The sequence below is a fragment of the Ambystoma mexicanum genome, chromosome 1p, assembly GCF_040938575.1.
Source record: "Ambystoma mexicanum isolate Mex_15411 chromosome 1p, UKY_AmexF1_1, whole genome shotgun sequence".
NCBI lineage: Eukaryota > Metazoa > Chordata > Amphibia > Caudata > Ambystomatidae > Ambystoma > Ambystoma mexicanum.
In genome coordinates this window covers 381152551-381172549 of record NC_090921.1, presented here as the reverse complement: position 1 = coordinate 381172549, position 19999 = coordinate 381152551, and the positions used below count along the sequence as shown (strand labels likewise).

General features: G+C 47.3%; 1 protein-coding gene across 2 annotated transcripts in view; it reads left to right on the top strand.

Annotated features, from left to right (window-relative positions):
• The window catches only part of RFXANK (regulatory factor X associated ankyrin containing protein), a 276320-nt gene that overhangs the window by 74792 nt on the left and 181529 nt on the right, over nt 1-19999 (top strand). For both annotated transcript variants that reach the window (XM_069649120.1, XM_069649121.1), the window contains exon 3: nt 16150-16332. In XM_069649120.1, the coding sequence (XP_069505221.1) occupies nt 16150-16332 (183 nt within the window). The remainder of the gene's footprint in view (nt 1-16149; nt 16333-19999) is intronic.

The following is a 19999-nucleotide window of genomic DNA, read 5'->3' as shown; positions in this document are numbered from 1 at the left end:
TCCCTGGAGTCTCCGTGCCCCAAAACGTTGCAACATTAGGGAGCGGCCACTTCGGGATTCCCAGAGACCCTGGCAGCATACCACCCGGAAGAGTCCACGGAGGGGTTCACTCAGATAACACCCAACTGCTCGCCTGATGCTGAAAGAGACCCCCCCCCCACTCCCACCCGGAAAGAACAAACACAAGGAAGCTGGGGCCACATTCCGTAGTCCGAACTTCTCCAGGGCCACCTCAACGTACTCTGTAAGACTACAGAAGCCCCGAAGAGGCAAGGGAACGCTCAAGCGCCACCACCGATGAAGCGGAGACCTGAAGCGATATAAAGAAAACGCACTCCGTGACCGCCACCCATACTCACATGCCATACACTGCACAGCTGCCACGGTGGTCGAAATGCCACAGCCCGTTCAAAGCACTCGCCTAAGGGACCCTAACCCACCCAGATCTCCAGAAAGTGTGACTCACATACTGAACCCATCACGGGAACCCCATAACATACACCTTTGGGCACAAAAAGTGAGGAAAACTGAGTACGGGACGGACCACGTAAACAAACGGACTCCCGCCACCCAGACCGCCTACCGCGCCGGCAGATCACGCAGCCTCTGCCACACACAGCCCCTCACACGGCAGGGCCAGAGAGAAGAAAGGAGTCCACAGAGGACAAGGTTCGCCCACCGTTGTACCCTGAGGGTCCCGTGCCGACCCCTCATCCAAAGTTCGGACAACAGCATGAGGTCCCACACCCGAATGCCTGCCAGTGACACTCATCAGTCTACACCCTGAATAGAAGTGCAGCACGGATTAAGAGGAACTCCTACAGTAATAAAACAAGACAGTTGCCCCCCCCTCTCTCCAAACTGTGAAAACCGCATACAGCACCATTACCCATTAACCCTGGTACACTCACTGCAAATTCAGAAAAGGCAATAACCCTGCAACTTAGTACTGGAATCAGTCTGAAGAGTATGATAGCAGACATCCATGGGAAGATAGATAAAATAACCCACAGGATAGACAAGGAGAGGTTGGAGGAACATAATCATACCTCCCCATCTGCACTTGAAACACAAATGGACGTCAGGATTGCAGAAATAGAAATGAGAGGAGAAGAATTTCATTTTTAAGTCGATGATCTTGAAAACCGAGAAAGACGCAATAACATGCGTGTCTTTGGAGTGCCCGAAAAAGAGGGGGAAACAGATCTAGAGCTAAAAAGAACACTACACGCAGTGATTAAAATACTCTTTGAAGATGACTCGATAGACGAGCCAAAACTCGACCGCATCCACCGTGCAGGCAGAACACCTGGAGGTCCGAGATCGATACTGGCCAGATTCCATAACTACGCAGACAAGGCTTGTGTCCTTGACAAGGTCTGGTGGGGTACCCACATCCCCCTGGAAGGAGCAAATATAACCATCTATCAAGACCTCTCCTCTCTTACACTGGCTATGAGGAGGAAATGTCTCCCACTTACCAAAATATCGGTGGGGATACTCTTTCTCACTGTCATTTTAATAGGAGGGCACCACGATACAACTGAAAACTGAAAAGTTGGGTGCATAGCGGACATAGTCGGAGGTCAGGATGGAGGCTCGGCCCCCGACGACGGAAAAGACAGAGATGCAGGGTGGAAGATCAAAGGACCAAGACAAAAGAAGATACCTGCTGCAGGGAAGTTCAGGAGGATGAATGCGCCCTCTGACACGGAACAATGAACCTCTGAGACCACACCAAAGGCACTGAAGGTATGTCGACCTAAGAAAGGAACTCGCCGACCTTTTTCAAGTAAAGTGCTTCAGTTATAAGGTCGGACATGAGAGAACGAATGCGCAAAGCAGACACACCTGAAAGAAAAGTAAGATTTTTTTGTCGAACTATGTGCTCTCGAGATGTACAGGGGGAGCTGAAACTGAGGGGACTCATTATCGGTAGAAGTGTTTACTACTTTCAGAACAAAAAGGGAATGAGGGAGAACCAAGGAGGGCTCACTAAAATGAGATGTTAAGCTTACGGACCAATTGGGGGTTAGATCTTCACTGGTGGTTCGAAACTGATCTGGTTAAGATAACCCAGAAGGATCGGACACTCCAAACGGACAAAGGGAGGGAGGGGGGAGGCAGGGGAAAAGTTAAAATGTTCAAGACAGGCGAAATATAATGAACCACACAATTTTAGAAAGTTGACATTGAAATATAGGATATTGAAACCAGAGAGCAGACACTCAGAAAGCATCTGTGGCGCAGATAACTGATAAATTAACCGACAGGCCCATAGCCATCAAAATCGGCAACCTGAATGTCCAGGGACTCCATTCTCCCACAAAAAGGTCATTAGTCTCCCGGGAATTTAAAAGGGCCAACCTTGACATACTTTTCCTCCAAGAGACTAGATACATACGAGGGGAAGAACGTAAGGTCCTATACACCAGGTTTGGACTTGGGTATTGGGGGTCCGGCCCCCTACGGAAAGCCGGTGTGGGCATCTTGGTCAGAAAAGGACTCAAATTCGAGGTGAGGAAAACTTGGTCCGATGTGGGAGGTAGAGAAATCGTAGTAGTGGGCCCTTTACACAATACCACCATTACATTAGCCTCCATCTACGCACCCAACACGAGACAATCCCGCTTCCTCCAGCATATGGTCCCAAAGGTAATGCTTGAGCCCGAGGGGGGGATGTGATTCTTGGAGGCGATTTTAACATGTGGGCAGACCCTCCACTTGACAGACAAGCTGGTAACCCACGAGCGAATGAACAGCACGATGCTGAAGTGATGAAAATGATGAATATATACAGGCTACAAGACGCGTGGCGTCACTCATACCCTCACCAAAGAGGATACTCATTCTACTCAACCCCACATTCCACATACCCAAGAATTGATACATATATCTCACCCCTGCCTTGATAGACGCGATTTCCACATCCGCAATCCCCCCAATCACATGGTCGGACCACGATATGGTCACCGTCGCCTTTGTTTTATAGCGCTTCCACACAAAAAATTCGAAATGGCGCTGTAACTAAACACTTTGGAAAGACCCCGTATTCCGCAAACAATTAGCGAAAGAAAATTAGTGAATATTTCGAAGAAAATAACACAGGGGAAGTGTCCAGAAACACGGTGTGGGAGGCGGGAAAAGCATCATTGAGAGGTATAATAATGAGGGAGGGAGCTGTCAAGAAGAGAGAGAGGACCCTGATAGAAAATAAACTTAAACGAGATTTCACAGTTAGACCTCGGGGCACAATCCAACGATGCAGAGAGGAGAGAGAGAATATCAGAAGCGGCCCTGAAAAGGGAAGAACTCCGCCAGCTGGAGCTAGGACTAGTTATCCGTGAACTCCAATTCCTGAAACAAAAACATTATGAGAAAGGAGATAAAGCAGACGCACTACTAGCTGCCAGACTAAGAGGGCAACGGGCAGATAGATGGGCCGCATCCATAGAAAACGCAAACAATCCCCGGACAATAAACCCTAATAATATTCCTGAGGCCTTCGCTGACTTTTATGAAAAGCTATATACCTCCGAAACCACACAGGGAGAAGGAGAACTGAACAAATACATGGAGGTGATCACCATACCAAAGTTTACCCAGGATATAGTAGATACACTTGAATCCCCCATAACCCCTAAAGAAGTAGAGGACGCCATCAAAGGGCTTCCAACATGAAAGGCGCAAGGAAGCGACGGCTTCACCGCTGGGTTTTACAAAACCTTCCTGGATCCCCTCCTCCACTTCATGGTCTAACTGTTTAATCATATTCTCCAAACTGGAACAGCTCCCGAATCATTCTCTGAGGCACTAATCTCGGTAATTCCTAAGCAAGGTAAGGACTCCAAGCACTGTGCGTCATGCCGCCCCATCTTCTCCTCAACATCGATGCCAAAAGATACACACGAGTGCTTACAGCCAGACTCGAAACCCATATGCCCTCCATAATACATTCTGATCAAGTCAGGTTTATCCTCGGAAGACAAGGTGCCGACTCTACCCGTAAAACTCTCCACCTAATACATGAGGCTAAAAAAATGTCCACCGCCCCCTCATTACTATTGATCGACACAGAGAAAGCATTTGATGGAGTCGAATGGCGCTTCCTAGACGCAATACTAAGCACGATAGGCCTTGGCCACATACTCCAGAGAGCAATTAAGGCAGTATACACCTCACCCCGGGCGTCGGTCATGATGAACTCTGAATACTCGCGATGGTTCTCCCTGGGTGGAGAGGCACGAGACAGGGATGCCCCCTCTCAGCAGTACTATTTCCCTTATCCCTAGAACCCCTCGCCCAAACACTAAGAGCTGACAAATGGGTAGAAGGCCTACATGTTCATGGAAGGGAATACAAACTGGCCTTATACGCCGTTGACATCCTACTCCATTTGCAGAACCCCATGAGTTCTGTCCCCCGCGCTATACAACTCATTGAGAAATACGGATCACTATCGGGCTTCAAAATCAACCGGTCCAAATCTATTCTCTTCCCATTGCATGAACCCACCCCAGTCTAACTCTCGGAATTCTCTGAGTTAGGCCTGACGATGGGAGGCCCTACGCTCTGATACCTAGGGATTACTCTGACCAGGAACATTGAAGACATATGAGGTAAACTTCCCACAGCTCCTTGCTGCATTCCACGCAGACCTAGCGAAATGGCGCCCCTCACGATCTCATGGATGGGGCGACTGAACGCTATCAAAATGGTTGGCCTCCCTCGCTTCTTATACCCATTTCAGGTCCTCGCCGTGAAGGTCCCAGAAAATTTTTCAGAGAAGTAAAAAGGGCGATACTACAATTCCTATGGGACGGGGAAAAAAACAACCAAGAATATCATACGAGACCCTCATACTCCCTAAAGAGAAAGGAATGTGGGCCTCCCAGACCTCAAAGGGCTTCCAACATGAAAGGCGCAAGGAAGCGACGGCTTCACCGCTGGGTTTTACAAAACCTTCCTGGATCCCCTCCTCCACTTCATGGTCTAACTGTTTAATCATATTCTCCAAACTGGAACAGCTCCCGAATCATTCTCTGAGGCACTAATCTCGGTAATTCCTAAGCAAGGTAAGGACCCCAAGCACTGTGCGTCATGCCGCCCCATCTTCTCCTCAACATCGATGCCAAAAGATACACACGAGTGCTTACAGCCAGACTCGAAACCCATATGCCCTCCATAATACATTCTGATCAAGTCAGGTTTATCCTCGGAAGACAAGGTGCCGACTCTACCCGTAAAACTCTCCACCTAATACATGAGGCTAAAAAAATGTCCACCGCCCCCTCATTACTATTGATCGACGCAGAGAAAGCATTTGATGGAGTCGAATGGCGCTTCCTAGACGCAATACTAAGCACGATAGGCCTTGGCCACATACTCCAGAGAGCAATTAAGGCAGTATACACCTCACCCCGGGCGTCGGTCATGATGAACTCTGAATACTCGCGATGGTTCTCCCTGGGTGGAGAGGCACGAGACAGGGATGCCCCCTCTCAGCAGTACTATTTCCCTTATCCCTAGAACCCCTCGCCCAAACACTAAGAGCTGACAAATGGGTAGAAGGCCTACATGTTCATGGAAGGGAATACAAACTGGCCTTATACGCCGCTGACATCCTACTCCATGTGCAGAACCCCATGAGTTCTGTCCCCCGCGCTATACAACTCATTGAGAAATACGGATCACTATCGGGCTTCAAAATCAACCGGTCCAAATCTATTCTCTTCCCATTGCATGAACCCACCCCAGTCTAACTCTCGGAATTCTCTGAGTTAGGCCTGACGATGGGAGGCCCTACGCTCTGATACCTAGGGATTACTCTGACCAGGAACATTGAAGACATATGAGGTAAACTTCCCACAGCTCCTTGCTGCATTCCACGCAGACCTAGCGAAATGGCGCCCCTCACGATCTCATGGATGGGGCGACTGAACGCTATCAAAATGGTTGGCCTCCCTCGCTTCTTATACCCATTTCAGGTCCTCGCCGTGAAGGTCCCAGAAAATTTTTCGGAGAAGTAAAAAGGGCGATAGTACAATTCCTATGGGACGGGGAAAAAAACAACCAAGAATATCATACGAGACCCTCATACTCCCTAAAGAGAAAGGAATGTGGGCCTCCCAGACCTCAAATGATATTACCAAGCAGTTCAATTGAGAGTACTAATCCCCCACTTAAGAGAGAAAAAAGATTTGCAATGGGTCCAATTAGACCATGATAACCTCACCCCGGTCACACTTGCAGAATGGTTATGGATCCCGAGACCAAAACTCACACAAACTCCGGGAACACCCCATACTGGGAACGATATGGGAAATATGGAAGAAGGGGAAAGAAATGAAAGGGGTTACAACCTGGCCTCCCCCTCCCTCCAACCCCCCCCCCTAATCCACCTATGTGCACCGGGAATTAGAGAGGAGATCCCAGAACACCCAAGATACCAATCCTAGTTGGAAATGGGGCTCGAGAGGGTCAGACAGTTGTGGAGAGGCAGAAAATTCCTTACGATTTCCGAACTGGAGGAAGCCCTCCAGTTGAACCCAATCCCGATCTTCCCAGTAATGGCAAACCGATATGTAGGGAACTCCTTTTTGAAAAACTCCTCGACACGGTAACCACAACTAAAGGACTGATCACTCGCATGTACCGAGCATTGATCGACAAAGGCCCAAATCCCATCTCGAAACTTAAAAATAGATGGGAAAAAGACTTCGAAAGAGAATTTCCATCAATACACGATATGCAAAGCACCATCTCAAACATCAATTGCTGCACCATACAAGTTACACACCATAAAGCTACTACATGGATGGCAGTATGATCCCCACAGACTATCCAAAATGTTCCAAGCTAATAGTCCAAGGTACTTTGGGATGATGCTGGAGAAACACCAATTACTGGCAAATGTGGTGGGATTGCCCTAAAGTATGCATCTACTGTGAAGAAGTGCTTGGGTGGATTAAACAGGTTGATGGTATTGCTTGAGAGGCAACACCTCTCCTATCCTAGTTCTGTTTGGCCTAGAGGAGGACGAAGAAGAGGTATGTAGAGCAAAGGGAATAGTTGCCCCACTGCTTCTAGCAGCGCGAGCGTGCATAGTGATCAAATGGAAATCATCACATCCTCCCTCCAAAAAAGGAATGGATTGGAGTAGCCACAAACTATAATGGTAAAATCACTGCTGCCCTCCACGAGAGAGCCGCCCAACACGAAGAACTCTGGTGTGATTTTGCCAAGCTGTACGCCCCCGAACCCAGAAGGAATCAACCCGATAATTGAGGGTTGTAAAACCAGTAATATTCGATAACAGACCAGACCTCACCAGCCAGGTCATCGGGGAAAGACCCTGTCGCAATATCGGAGCCATCCAGCGCACACTTGAAAACAAACTCCGTCCTAACACGAGTACAAATGCATCTATGTCAACTATCTTCAAATGTACTAGATCCTGTCTTGGAGGGAGGGGGGAGGGAAAGGGGGTTGACAAGTTAATTGCAATGGTACTGTCTAATATTACACACAGTCATTTTTATTTGCCTGTTAAATGGTTGTAACTTGACATTGATACCAAGAAAGCAATAAATGTTCTTTTCTGTTACTGCCGCCTGTCAAAACTGATTTCTTAACTTTTTGTAATCAAAAGTGCTTTGTTCCTGCCTGTATATAAATGGATAGTCATGCTAATTACATTACAATGCTGGGATCTGGGCTGCTGTTTGCCCTAATCCTAAGGCCAGAAGGAAAGATTTCCTTTTTGAAACTTTCTCTCCATAGTGTCCTATGGAACCCCATTTGTTTTTCTGGTTTTGATCCTGTCCTGACTTTTTAAAGGGAATTAGACTTCATCTTCACTTCCCTATTCTTCCGCTAGTTGTTATGGGGATACTAATCCGTCCTTCACACTATTGGTACTGTGAAATTTTGTTTCCCTTTTGAATTCTTGTACTTTTTAACCTTGTACACTGCAACTTTCAGTGCAGTGCAATGGGGATACTGGGTATCACCCTAGCTTTTTACGAATGTGATTTTTGTCGTAATTTATAATTGCCTAAAGACAAAATGGTGGCAGCTGTTATGTTTTTACAGGTTTTGCGTTATTTTTAGTGTGCACATTGACGTTTACCACATATGGCTACTGAACGTGGCTAGTGCACTATTATGGGCGTGCCACAAATTGCTGCTTGTTCTTTGGCCACATTGTTGTTGGGCTTTCCTACTGCCTTGTCAGGCCAGGAAATCTCTTGTAAGGTCATGCACTTGCCTGGGAAAGTTGGGGGCGGGGGGGAGTGGGCAGAGGGGGGGGGTGTGTGTGTGTGTTGGGTTTTCGTCTGGAACTGTCTAGTTCCAGTCCACATCCCTGATGCCAGATAGTCTGGGTGTGGGACAGATGTAAAAACAGTAGTTGGTCCTGATAACTACTGGCAGGGCTGATCCTTACCATTGATGGGCTTGGACTTGCTTCCTGCTCAAATCTTGGATAAAAGGAGGACTCCTGTAGCCATTCCGTCATATCATCGTTGGAGCCAAAAATCCCGCAAAGAGCAACCTGCTGAAGATCCGAAGACTTCTCCTGAAGAGGGCCATCATCCCTTCCAGTGTCCGGCTCATTTAAGCCCTGCTCAACCCGATCTCGGGAGACCCTAAGCGGTGCTTCAGACCTTGGCCTAATGGTACCAACCAGTCTTGACGCCGTCTTGAGGATCCAGCCCTTCAGAGCCTTTGGAAGTTTCCCTGGATTGCCCGGTGGACTGACCTGCCATCTCATGGGCGAAGTCACGAAAAGCGTACTGTTCCACTATCGGGTCCGGAACTTCGGGGTTGCCAGCTTGTGCCACAAATCACCTTTTCCCCGAATTCCAGCTCCCTAACTTCAAGGGAACCTGTCCTGGATCAGCTTCTGTGACCACGACTTAAAGGATGCCTTTTGTCACCTGCAATCGCGGACCGTCACTGGAACTCTCCCTCCCATATCCTGTGAAGTGTCCTGAAGAGGCATTTATTGGTGGTTCTTGGATTTCTTCATTGACCGAGGTGTCATCCTGCAGCTGCTCCAGACCTGAAGAATCCTCGAACCCGCAACTCCTGGGCACCCCTCACCGAAACAAAGGGAGGAAGACCAAGCCCCCAGAGCCTCACCCCTCCGACCCCCCCCCCCCCCCCCCGCCGCAACGGTCAGAGTCAGGGGGTAAGTAAGCACCAGTGTGCCTGCCTGTGTCTTGCCCCAGCCACCTTTTGTCCTTCATAGGATAACATTGGGAACAAGTCCCTTTGTCTCGTGGGTCGGGTGTCCTGCCCCTGGATTAGCTTTGGGTCTGGAAGAGAGGAGAACACTTACCTTTACTCTGGTAAATAGTTAAATAACTTTGAAAGAGTTTCAAAGTAATCACCAACGCAAGCCCATCACTAAAGAGAACTCCTTCTGGTGTCAAACATATTTGGACTTTGTGACTTTTGGGCACAATGGCCCACCTTTTGGGCACAATGCCCCACTCATTTTAGGGTTTGGACTTCAATAGTCTAGTTAGGGCATTATTTGGTTCCCATCGTTTGCTGCATGTAAGTTACATGCTTCGCTTTATTAAGTTATCTGATGTATATTTGAACCTATGGTAACTGTATATACTTTTATTATAGACTGTTGTGTGATAATACTACCAGTTAGATTCAATTTCCAGTGAATTCATAAGGCCTACATTAAATTATTGTATTTTTATAACTGGCTGTCTAAATTAAAATATTGTATGCCACACTGTGTGGACTCTTTGAGGGCCCCTAACCCACTCATTCTCTCCTGAGAATACACCTTGACTGCTCTCCATTGGTACCCCCATTTGGCGAGCATCGGAGTCCCCTGTTCACTATAAAGGACTAGGGTAGTCTCCTAAAATCTGTCAACCGGGTCAGATTCTAGAAATCCATCTTTACCGTCATTGTGTCGTGTTTTCATTTGGGCAAATCCTGAGATTCCCACAGTGAAAAAGCAGACAAAAGTAATTTCAGTGGCTCTGCAACCAGCACACATATAGTCAATGTCTTTGTACCAAGACCAGAGTAAATTGGGTTCTTTCTTTGATGCCACCACAAGTAATGTATGTGTGACAAAACGAGCACAAAGGGACGTGCCATCTCCCCCTGCCAACATTTAAAACTGATAAGTCACTGTCTGAGAGTCGGACTCTTTCCCATGTGTTCACTGTCCAAGCCAGGGGTCTGCAACCTTTTGGCTCTCCACATGTTTTAGACTACAAATCCCATTAGCCCCAGCCATCGTAGTTAATGCTGAAGGATCATGGGAGGCCTGGTCTGAAGAAATGTCTGGAGCGCAGAAGGTGGCAGACCCATTGGCCCAGGACCTAGATCACTAGGGGGGGGGGGGAGGAGCGGGTGGAGTATAGGGTTGTCTATGCCGGCTATTATAGAACGGTTAGTGAAGGATAACGGTAACATGCAGTGAAGCTCTTATGGGACGTACAGGACAATATTACTTGGTTATGGAGGACATATGCTAATGTGCTTAATAGCTAAGCCCTACATGTAAGGGGTGTACTAGCCAGTTTTGCACTCTAAATATTGGCAAATACTCCCAAAAAGGTATAAATACTCCCAACAAAGACTAGGAAACAGACACACAAAATTACTGTCACCCTCCTTTCAGCCCATGGATATTTATTTGAGTATTTGCAAGGTGCACTATACAGCCAAAAAATGTTTCCTGGTGCCACAAGACAAAAAGGGCAGGGGGAGAAGGGAAGATAAACGACAATAATGGTCCTACACCGAATTGTGCGATTGCCGTAACAAGAAGTGCGGTGTGTACTGGAGGATTGGTGGTGGAGAGGGATAGGGGAAGGTTAAGGTCAGTGATGGGCGGGGGGGGGAGAAGGAAGAAAGGGCCTAGGGGCTAGGCAAGTGCTGGGGGTAGCCCAGGGGGCCAAGTGCCAGGGGAAGCTGGGGGCAGACCACAGTAAGTGCGAGGACGGGGGTTCGAGCAGACTCAGGAGGGATGCCCAACCCACCGGGCCATTCAGGGAAGGGGACTTGGAAGGGCAGTGCTGCTTTGGGGGGGCGCTGGTATAGACTGGTCAAGGAGGGCCTGGTGATCCGTATGGCTCAAAAGGGACGAGGCCGCCAGTCGCAGCGGCGGGTGGGGGAGGGATTAGCAAGGGAGGGCGAGAGGGAAGGAGGTAGAGAAGAGCAGGGTCTTGAGACGCCTCTGGAACTTGAGATCCAGCTCAAGTCTGAGAGGGGCAGGGAGGCCATTCCATAGGAGGGCACCTGCCAAAAGCGAGAAATCTCCCTCCTCCACCCTCTTCTTGGAAAAAAGTCTGATCTGCAGAGGGTTGGAGCTAGAGGACTATAGGGCTCTAGCATGGAGATATTTAGGGAAGGGGTGCTTGATGTAGCAAGGAAGGGGCGAGAGGAAATGTTGTCCTGATAGTTCTCGAGTTACAAGGGAGCACCTGTTTGTAGGAGACTGTAGAGCGGACAGCTTTAGAGACCTCATCCGGTGTTTGGGGCGAGGAGGAGGAGGAGGAGGAGGAGGAGGAGAAGAGCATGGGGGAGGTAGAGTGGAGGGGAGAGGCGCGAGAGCAGGTGGGGGAGTGGGGAGTGGGATAGAGGAGAGTGAGGACAGGATGTCCTAGGTTTTGGTTGTGAAATGGGATGCCATTTGCCAGTGCAGTAAAGAGGGACTGGACAAGTAATACATATAGTGTTGCAGGAAGAAACTACTATTATTACTGCCTGATCTGAAGAGGTAAAACATGTATCTTTTAATGTAATTCAATAACTAGGTGGAAAGTACTATGTATTACAAAAATTTCTGTTTTACAGTTAACATTGTTTTATTTGCTTATGAAATACTCCCATTAGGAATGAGATTTACTCGCAAAAAAATCATTTTACTCCCAACTTTAAAAAATAGTGAGTGAAATACTTCCATCTGACCACAAGGAATTATATTAAATTACATTATGCCCATTTCTAGTTTTTAACTGGACAGGTGTGCATATACTGGCGTGTTAGCTGGCTTCAAATTTACATACATTAAATCAGGAGAGAATGTTAATTCAGCACAATATTTGTCTTATAATGGCATTGCCATTTGAGATAGTACTACACTTTGAATGCACCCCTTAATCTCTATGCAGTGAGTCTTTTACTCCCTGTAGTTGTGCACTATTGCCGGACAGATTATCCTGTTCCACAGTACTTTTAACTTTGTGAAATAGCCAATGGCCAGTGGTGATAGTCCATGATGGATTTCTATTTAAGAGCCAACAATTGATGTGCCTGTACTATGCAAAGCACACTGGAGCTCAAGTTTTCTTTTTCTCACAACAACCTGATCTGATGCCCGCCAAAGGTTTTGAAACCACCTACCTGGTTTTATAACCAGTGTGATGATCCACAAGGTATCAAATTACATTGCACCTTCTCTCAACATTAAAATGCTAGAATGTGTGAATGTTTAAGGCCAAACCGTAATCTTTACTTGACTTTCAGGGACATGTACTTTTTCCTGGTAGGAAGAACATTTTAAAACGTAAATTGTGAGTTTAATTTTTCTCAAAACATCTCAACTGTCACATTGAAAAGTATGAAAACACTTCAAGCATGGTAACCTCTTTGAGGGATGCACATCCTTTAGTGGTGTAAGGGTGCACAAGTACGAGACTGACACAGTAGTGCTATGTTTGTTAGCAAAGAAGAAAAAGAAAAGGTTATCTTGCCCGATTACTATGAGGGGCAGCCCTACCTCAACAAAATACTAAGGACACTGTCAGGATGTCTGTAAAGTAAAATGTCCACCATCCTTGTCGAAACCTATTTTAGTCCCTTACTCTCGAAACTAACTAAAGAAAACTGGGTGTCTTCTTAATCCAGAAGGAGGCCCCTCTCATGCTGGATACAGACTTCAAGGCTCAATCTTGTAATAGAACCTTCACTACTTAAATGTTTATTTCAACATATACACAACACAGTTCCGAGGCTTCTGGAGGGAACCTCTTCCACTGTCCGTGTTTCAGCTCATAACTGTTCTATCAGGTCTGGTTCACTAGGTCTCCATTTCACAAATGTGGTATCAATGGGGAGCAGGTGCAAGTGGATCTAGGAGGCCTAAGCCCTGCCCACCTGGCACCTTCCAGGTTGCCGCTCTTTTTCCCCACTTAGCAAGCCCCGCCCACCTGGTGACTTCCTGGCTGCCACTTTCCCTACTTAAGGAGCCCTCCAGCCTCTTTTCCTTTGCAGATGGAGAGCAGGTGCAAGTGGATCTAAGCCCTGCCCCCTTCTTAGCCCTGCCTCTTCCTTCCTGCTCTTAACTCTTAGATGCAGGGCATCTCTCGCCCGTTCGTCCGAAGCGAAGGGCTGACGAAGAAAAGGACATTTCCTGTTCAGACCAGGGGGGCCCAGGGCCCAACCCCTGCTCAGACAGCAGGAAAGCATGCACCAACATGCGTTTACGCCCTCTGTCCACACAGGCCATCCCCGCCCCCTCTGGTCCCCCTGTGATGTTCCCTTGTGCCCCCCTCCCTTCTCGCACACAGATATTGCCTTTTTTGGTTGATTCTTCTACCCAGCTCCTCCCCACCCCCCTATTCTGCAGGAGTCTGTCCTGATAACATTCAGGTTTCACCATCACCGTCTTGTGGCCAATGCTGGATTTGACTTTCATTGATTCACGGGGCGTCACCCTTTCTCCACTCTCATGCTGGACTTCCTTTGCATCTTGTACTCATGGTGGCCCTGAGTCATGCTGTTCCCATCTTCATCTTGCATCCTGGCTTGCAACATTGTGTTACTACTGACTTCTGCAATTTTATTCGCTCCCCCATCTTGTTTCTCGTCTCTTTTTGACTGCTTACTGTTTTCTCCTCCTCTCTCTTTCTCCCTTTTCCTATCTCCTCCCCTTACGTCTTCTATGCACTTACTCTATCAGAATTGTCCCTGGACCTAGTATGATAGCAACCTCGTCTGTCTCCCTCCCCTTACTTGTTCCCACCCGCCCCCTCTCCAGCACTAGCTGAAATGTCGTCAGGCCTAGTACGATAGTCGCTTGTTTTGTTTCTCCCCTCCCTTTCTGCACCCCTTTCCCTCACCTTTTTTTTTTCTCTGGCTCTACCAGAAATCTAGTACGGTAGTCGCCTGTCTTTCCATTTCCTTCCCACTCTTCCCCCTCCCTTCCTTATCTATATCTTAGCTCTTGTACTATCTGAAATGTCATCAGGCCAAGTACGATAGTTAATTTCACATCCTTACTGTTCATGGCCTGTAAGAATGTAATTGTATTTTCCTTGTTCCCTTCCTTGCCTTGAAGCGCTCTGAAACACATTGTGTATAGGCGCTATATAAATAGACTATCATATAATATCAAGTCTGGTTCACTATCCTGCCACACCTGATTACATAGATTAGCCTTCCAAAATGTATTGTTCTCTTTGGAAAAGGGTCCCCGACCCCTTGCTCTGGTCTCTAGTGTCTCTTCTCCTTCTCGGCCTTGAAGCCAGATCTCTCTGGACTCTGTCTGGGTTTCGCTGGTTTGTTCCGTCGCTTGATTCTCTTCTCTCTGAGTTCCAGATCTTTTCATAATTTCTCTGGGTCTCCCCGATTGACTCTGGGCTCCATCCCACTGATTATACATGTCCTCATGCTGGTTTGGGTCCTTGACCCTTGTATAATTCCCTGGTGGGCTTCGGCCATTTCTGTTTGGGTCCCAGACCCTGGTGTGCACTGGCGGGGCTTTCCTGCTTTTATATGGGTTCCAGACCTGTTTCTCTGGGACCCTTGTCCCTGTTTCACCTGATGCCCACTTGAACAGACCTGGTGTACTCTCCTCCCAGCTACTGTTCGATCTAGGCTTTTTCACAAAGTTAGTATTGAATTGTATAATTCCTATGTTAACCCCTTCTCGGGTTGTATTTAGGCGTTTCACAAAGTTTGTAATTCTTTTGTTATCCCTTTGTCTTTCTCTGGATATATTTATGTGATTCACAAAGTTAGTATCACATTGTTATCCCCTTTTACTGCATATTTGTACCTCTCTAATCCATTTAGCTCCCTTTGTGCCCCAATAGCCGATCCAAACCTTTCCCTACCTTTGGGACGTCTTGGTTGCAGTCTCCCGTCTCTCCTAGAGGCAGAGCAGGTTTTCTGTGTCGCTGCCACCCTCAGCATTCTGTCTTTGGCGGCTCTGCAGTGTTAGACTCTCCCTCACGTCCTTGGCTGCACACATTCTCGTTCTAGGTTTGCTTTCAATGGTCGGACGTCCCTTCTCTCTGCCACCGGCCAGGTCCCTGTTGCTTGGACCTCTTGGAGAGTCGCCTTTCTCTTTGACAGCATCTAGGTTTACAGCTTTGGGAGTCTCACCACGGAACCAGCATCTCGTTCCTCACTCCTCCAGGGCTAGCTTGACGCACGATCGAGTCCTTCTTTCCTTTTTGTGATTGAGACTGCCTCTTGTTTGCTGCACCAAATGTGTTTGTTCAGCGGTGGGCTTTTGCCTCCTTGTTCCATCTTCCTCTTGTCATTGGTAAATTGTAATTTAACTGGGTAAACCTCACTCTTCCTCGTCCTAGTATGTTTAATGAAACCCTCTACTCTACTGAAACATAGAGAGGTTGGGGGCCCAGAGGGCGCTGAGTGGGGTGCAAGGACAATGGGGACAACAATGGAGGGGGTGAATAACTTGTTCTAGCAAGACTATGGTCACTGGTGCCAAGGAGGGTTTGCCTCTCCATGAGATCCACCTGCTAAGTACCACATCGGGGGGACTATTTGGTAGCAGTTGCACCTCCCTGGCCTAGGGGAAGGGGCTCTCTCCATGGAAGCATTGACAATTCCCTGCGATTTGTTGCACTGGTAACATGTAATTTAAAGTAATACTGCTTTTAGATTGTGAGACTGTTCTGGGCTTAGTTTCGATTGAATCAGTGAATTAAAAAAATGAGTGTTCTGAAGGAGAATGCATTCCCACAGCTTATGCTTCGTGCAGGCTTGGGTTCTGCGGCAAAACACTTATGTTCCTGGGAGGAAAGGATGTGGTGTGCATATAATCATGGTAATGCATACAAATCTGAAAGACTTGCTTAAAAGGGAGAACTTGGTGCTTAGAGTCTTTGTGTCTGTCTTCTCTTCTCGTAGGTCCAATGGAGCAGGCTGGGCCTGCAGGGGATGCAGTGCATCACATTGGTAGCTCCAGAGTGACCCCTGATGACTCATCTGGCGTCGGCTCTACGGACCTTGAGAACATGATCCTGCACCTGTATCCATGCTCCATGGAGCAAGAAAATGGGGAGATAAACCAGAGCATGGGCTCGCCCAGTGGTAAGAATGGCAGAGGATGATCATGGCAGCACCTCAACCTTCATCCATTTGCTCATCAAGCATATTTGATATATTGTCAGAAAATCACATTCTTAATCTTCTGTCTCTGCGTACTGCTCTGATTATCATTGATCATAAAGCAAGCTCTATGTGACAGATGCCACTACAGGCCTGTTGGAGTTGCAGGTCTTTTTTTCTTTTGTTGACGATTTCACATTTCCTTAGAGACCTGCCCTCCTCTAAAGAAAGAGCACAAATCGCAGCCTTGGCCAAATGCAGTGGGCTATAGATTTCCAGTGCCAGCTTTCCTTGTAGCATTTCCACACTTATTTTAAACTTTTTCATTGGCATTTAAGACATATATTCAGTTACAATCTGTCACATTTTGCCATTGCAACCCAAGGTAGCTGCAATTCGTTACATGAAGATAACATTTCTATAACAAACTAAACAAACAAAACCGTCACATGGTATCGAAAGGTTACTTTCAGGGTCATTGCTGTGACTATTGCTTGGGGGTACCCTGGATTACTAATTTTGCCTGGTTGGGGTGAAAATTGCAGGGGGAACACAGTTCATTTTAATTTTCCATATTGTTCAACAATTTCCTCATTCGTGTAATGGCATGCATTCATGGAGGTTTATCATCAGACGGATGGAACATATCCCATATCAACATTTTCCAAACATTCACACCATCATCAGACCTGGATATCGCCTCCCCCACACTCTGGTCTCCATTTCATCCCAATGCTCAAATTCCTTATGCCATTTTGCATATCGTGGGCCGCTAGCAGCCTTCCATGCCATGGCAATGGTTCTTTTGGCCAATATGCATACCATGTCCATAAACTTGACTACATGTTTAATTTGTCTCATTCTGGGGTAGATGCCTAGTAATCATTCTTTTAGCGTCCACTTATAACGCGCTATTCCAGCTTTCCCACAGGCTTCTGCTATCCGATCCCAGAATTGTTGTACCCTTCTGCACTCCCAGAACATGTGCATTAGCCTCGCCGCCTCTGCATTGCATCAGGGACACAGCTGGCTAGCAGTAGTGCTGTACTTGTCCAACCTGCGCAGTGTCATATATGTACGGTATAGGACATTAAGCTGTATCAATCGGAACCTAGCATTTCTGGACACTTCTCGGGGGGTATATTAGTGTCTTCTCCTATTCCTTTTCAGGTCTTCCTCCCACTTAGTTTTCAGTGTTGCACTCAAAGGATTGGGCTTGTCCGCCAGGTGACTGTATATTCTGGATACTGGTCTCCAACCAAACTATAGTTTAGGGTCAATAAAGGGGCTGCCTCCGGCTCTTCCGGCCACTTGTCCCATCTGCTTTTGGCCACCTGTTTGACCTTCTGGTACCATATAAACTACCCTCCGGGTAACCCTTCCCTGTTTTACAGTGACCCAAACTCTCTAAACACTTGCCCAATCGTACACATCCCCCCAGGTATAAATACCCCATCTCTCCCAGTATCTCACCACTTGTATATCCGTTTCAGTCTTACAAACATCGGCAGATAATTTCAGGTGAGTAGGGTTGCTTAAACTTCATTAGCACCTTGGTTCTATTCCACACCTGCCTTCCCAATAGTGCGATCATGGGGACGCTTCCAAAGCATTTTAACAGTACCCTCAGTACTTCCTTCAGTTTAAGTCCGGAACTCGATACCACCCTCTCTGTATGGGAGGGTTAGCATGGTCAGCATCAGTTTGTGTCGTGCTGCACCCCACATAAACTCCTTCAGCAACACTTCCAACAATCGGAAAAACAAGGTCTTGATGTAACAGTGTACATTATGAAAGTAATATAGAAACCTCGGTAAAATGTTTGGTTACAGCCGCTCTACCCATCATTGATAGTGGTAATTTGGACCAAAACTTCATGGATTTCCGTATACTTTTCACCACAATGGCAGTATTTTCGTTCATCAGCTCTGGCGTGTGTTTGATGTTCACTCCCACATATTTAAACACTTCAAGTTGCCACTTTAGCCCCACTCCCGGAAAATCTTCCTCCTTTACAACCCTCAGTCCCGCCAGAGGAAAGATACAAGATTTCTCTCTGCTTAAACGGATTCCCGATACCTTTGCATAGTTATCCAACACATCCAATACTGTCGGTGCATTAAGGTGCAGGTCCTTCAAGTATAATAGTACGTCGTCCGCATATAATGAAATTACGTGGTTAGAACACTCAACCCAAATTCATGATTCAAGGAACTGTTTCCGAAAGTAATCACTATCGGCTCCAGTCCCAGCACGTACAACATGGGTGACAGCGGGCACCCCTGTCTCGTCCCTCTCTGGATATCCCAACACTTCGACAACACTCTGCCCGACTAAACTCTCGCCACTGGTGCAGTGTATATCTTAACCCACCTGATGATGAAATATTCCCCAAACCCAAACTCCTTGAGCACTGCGAGTAGCCATTCCCAATATATCGAATCAAATGCCTTTATTGTGTCTAATGAGATTATTGGATAGTTTTCCAGAGAATCTGTTGTTTGTGCCATAATATGTTGCACCCTTTGCAGGTTTTCAGCTGTGCTACGACCTGGTATAAAACCGTTCTGGTCCTCCTGCACTATTCCCCCAATAACCTTCGAAAACCGCTTTGCCAGTATGGTCGTTAATATCTTGACATCATAATTTAGCATAGCTAGTGGGAAGTAGGAGTCGCATTCATCTGTGGCCTTTCCTGGCTTGGGGAGTGGGATCACCAGGGTTTCCCTCATACTCTCAGGGAGTATCTCTTTATCGTATGCCTCTTTAAACACTTCATGTAGGACTGGGGTCAAGGTCGATCTTTACGTTTTGTAGAACTCCGATGGGAGTCCGTCATTTCCAGGAGCCTTACTAGTGACCAATAATATGATTGCCTCACTTTGCCAAATTTGGGTAGCCCTATTTCATCTAGCTTGTCCTGTGTCTCTTCCTGGGGGAGCTTGGTGTCATGGCTGTACAGGTGGGAGTAAAATTCTGTGAACACCTCATTAATCTCATGTTGCGATTTATGGATTGTGCCCGCAGCATCCTTAAGTGCCATCGTTAAGTGTCTCGGGCGCTCCCTGCAGCACAGCCACAACAGTCTACCTGGCCTATACCCTTCTGCATGTGCTCTGGAAGCCCTTACCGCATAATCAAATTTCAACAATCTCCCCCAAGCATCTTGGCAACTGCGTCAGGTCTCTGCTAGTTTCACTTTCTCCTCCTTAGTTCCCCGGGTGTTAGTCTCCATCTGTTGTATTTACCCACCCCCCAGTGCTCCAGATCTGTCCTCAGCGTCTTTCTGATACCGCCCGCGCTACCAATCGCTTCTCCCCTTACCACTACTTTGTGTCTCCCATATCGTACTCCAGGTCCAGACGCTACCTACATTCTTTTCTAGGTTTTCTTCTAACCTGTGTCTGAGATCATCCCTAAATGCCCTGTCTGTAAGCGCATCTCTGGGCATGCTCCATTGCGGGTTCGGGGGCCTGGGACCCCGTACCTTCCAGTCTAAGAGCAGAGGGGAGTGGTCCGAGATTGACCTTCCAAAGTATTGGGCCAATTCTATTTGTGATAAGTGATGTTTGTCTATAAATACATAGTCAATTCTAGTGTACAAACCGTGGGGCGGAGAGAAGTAGGAATATCCGCGGTCTGTGGGGTG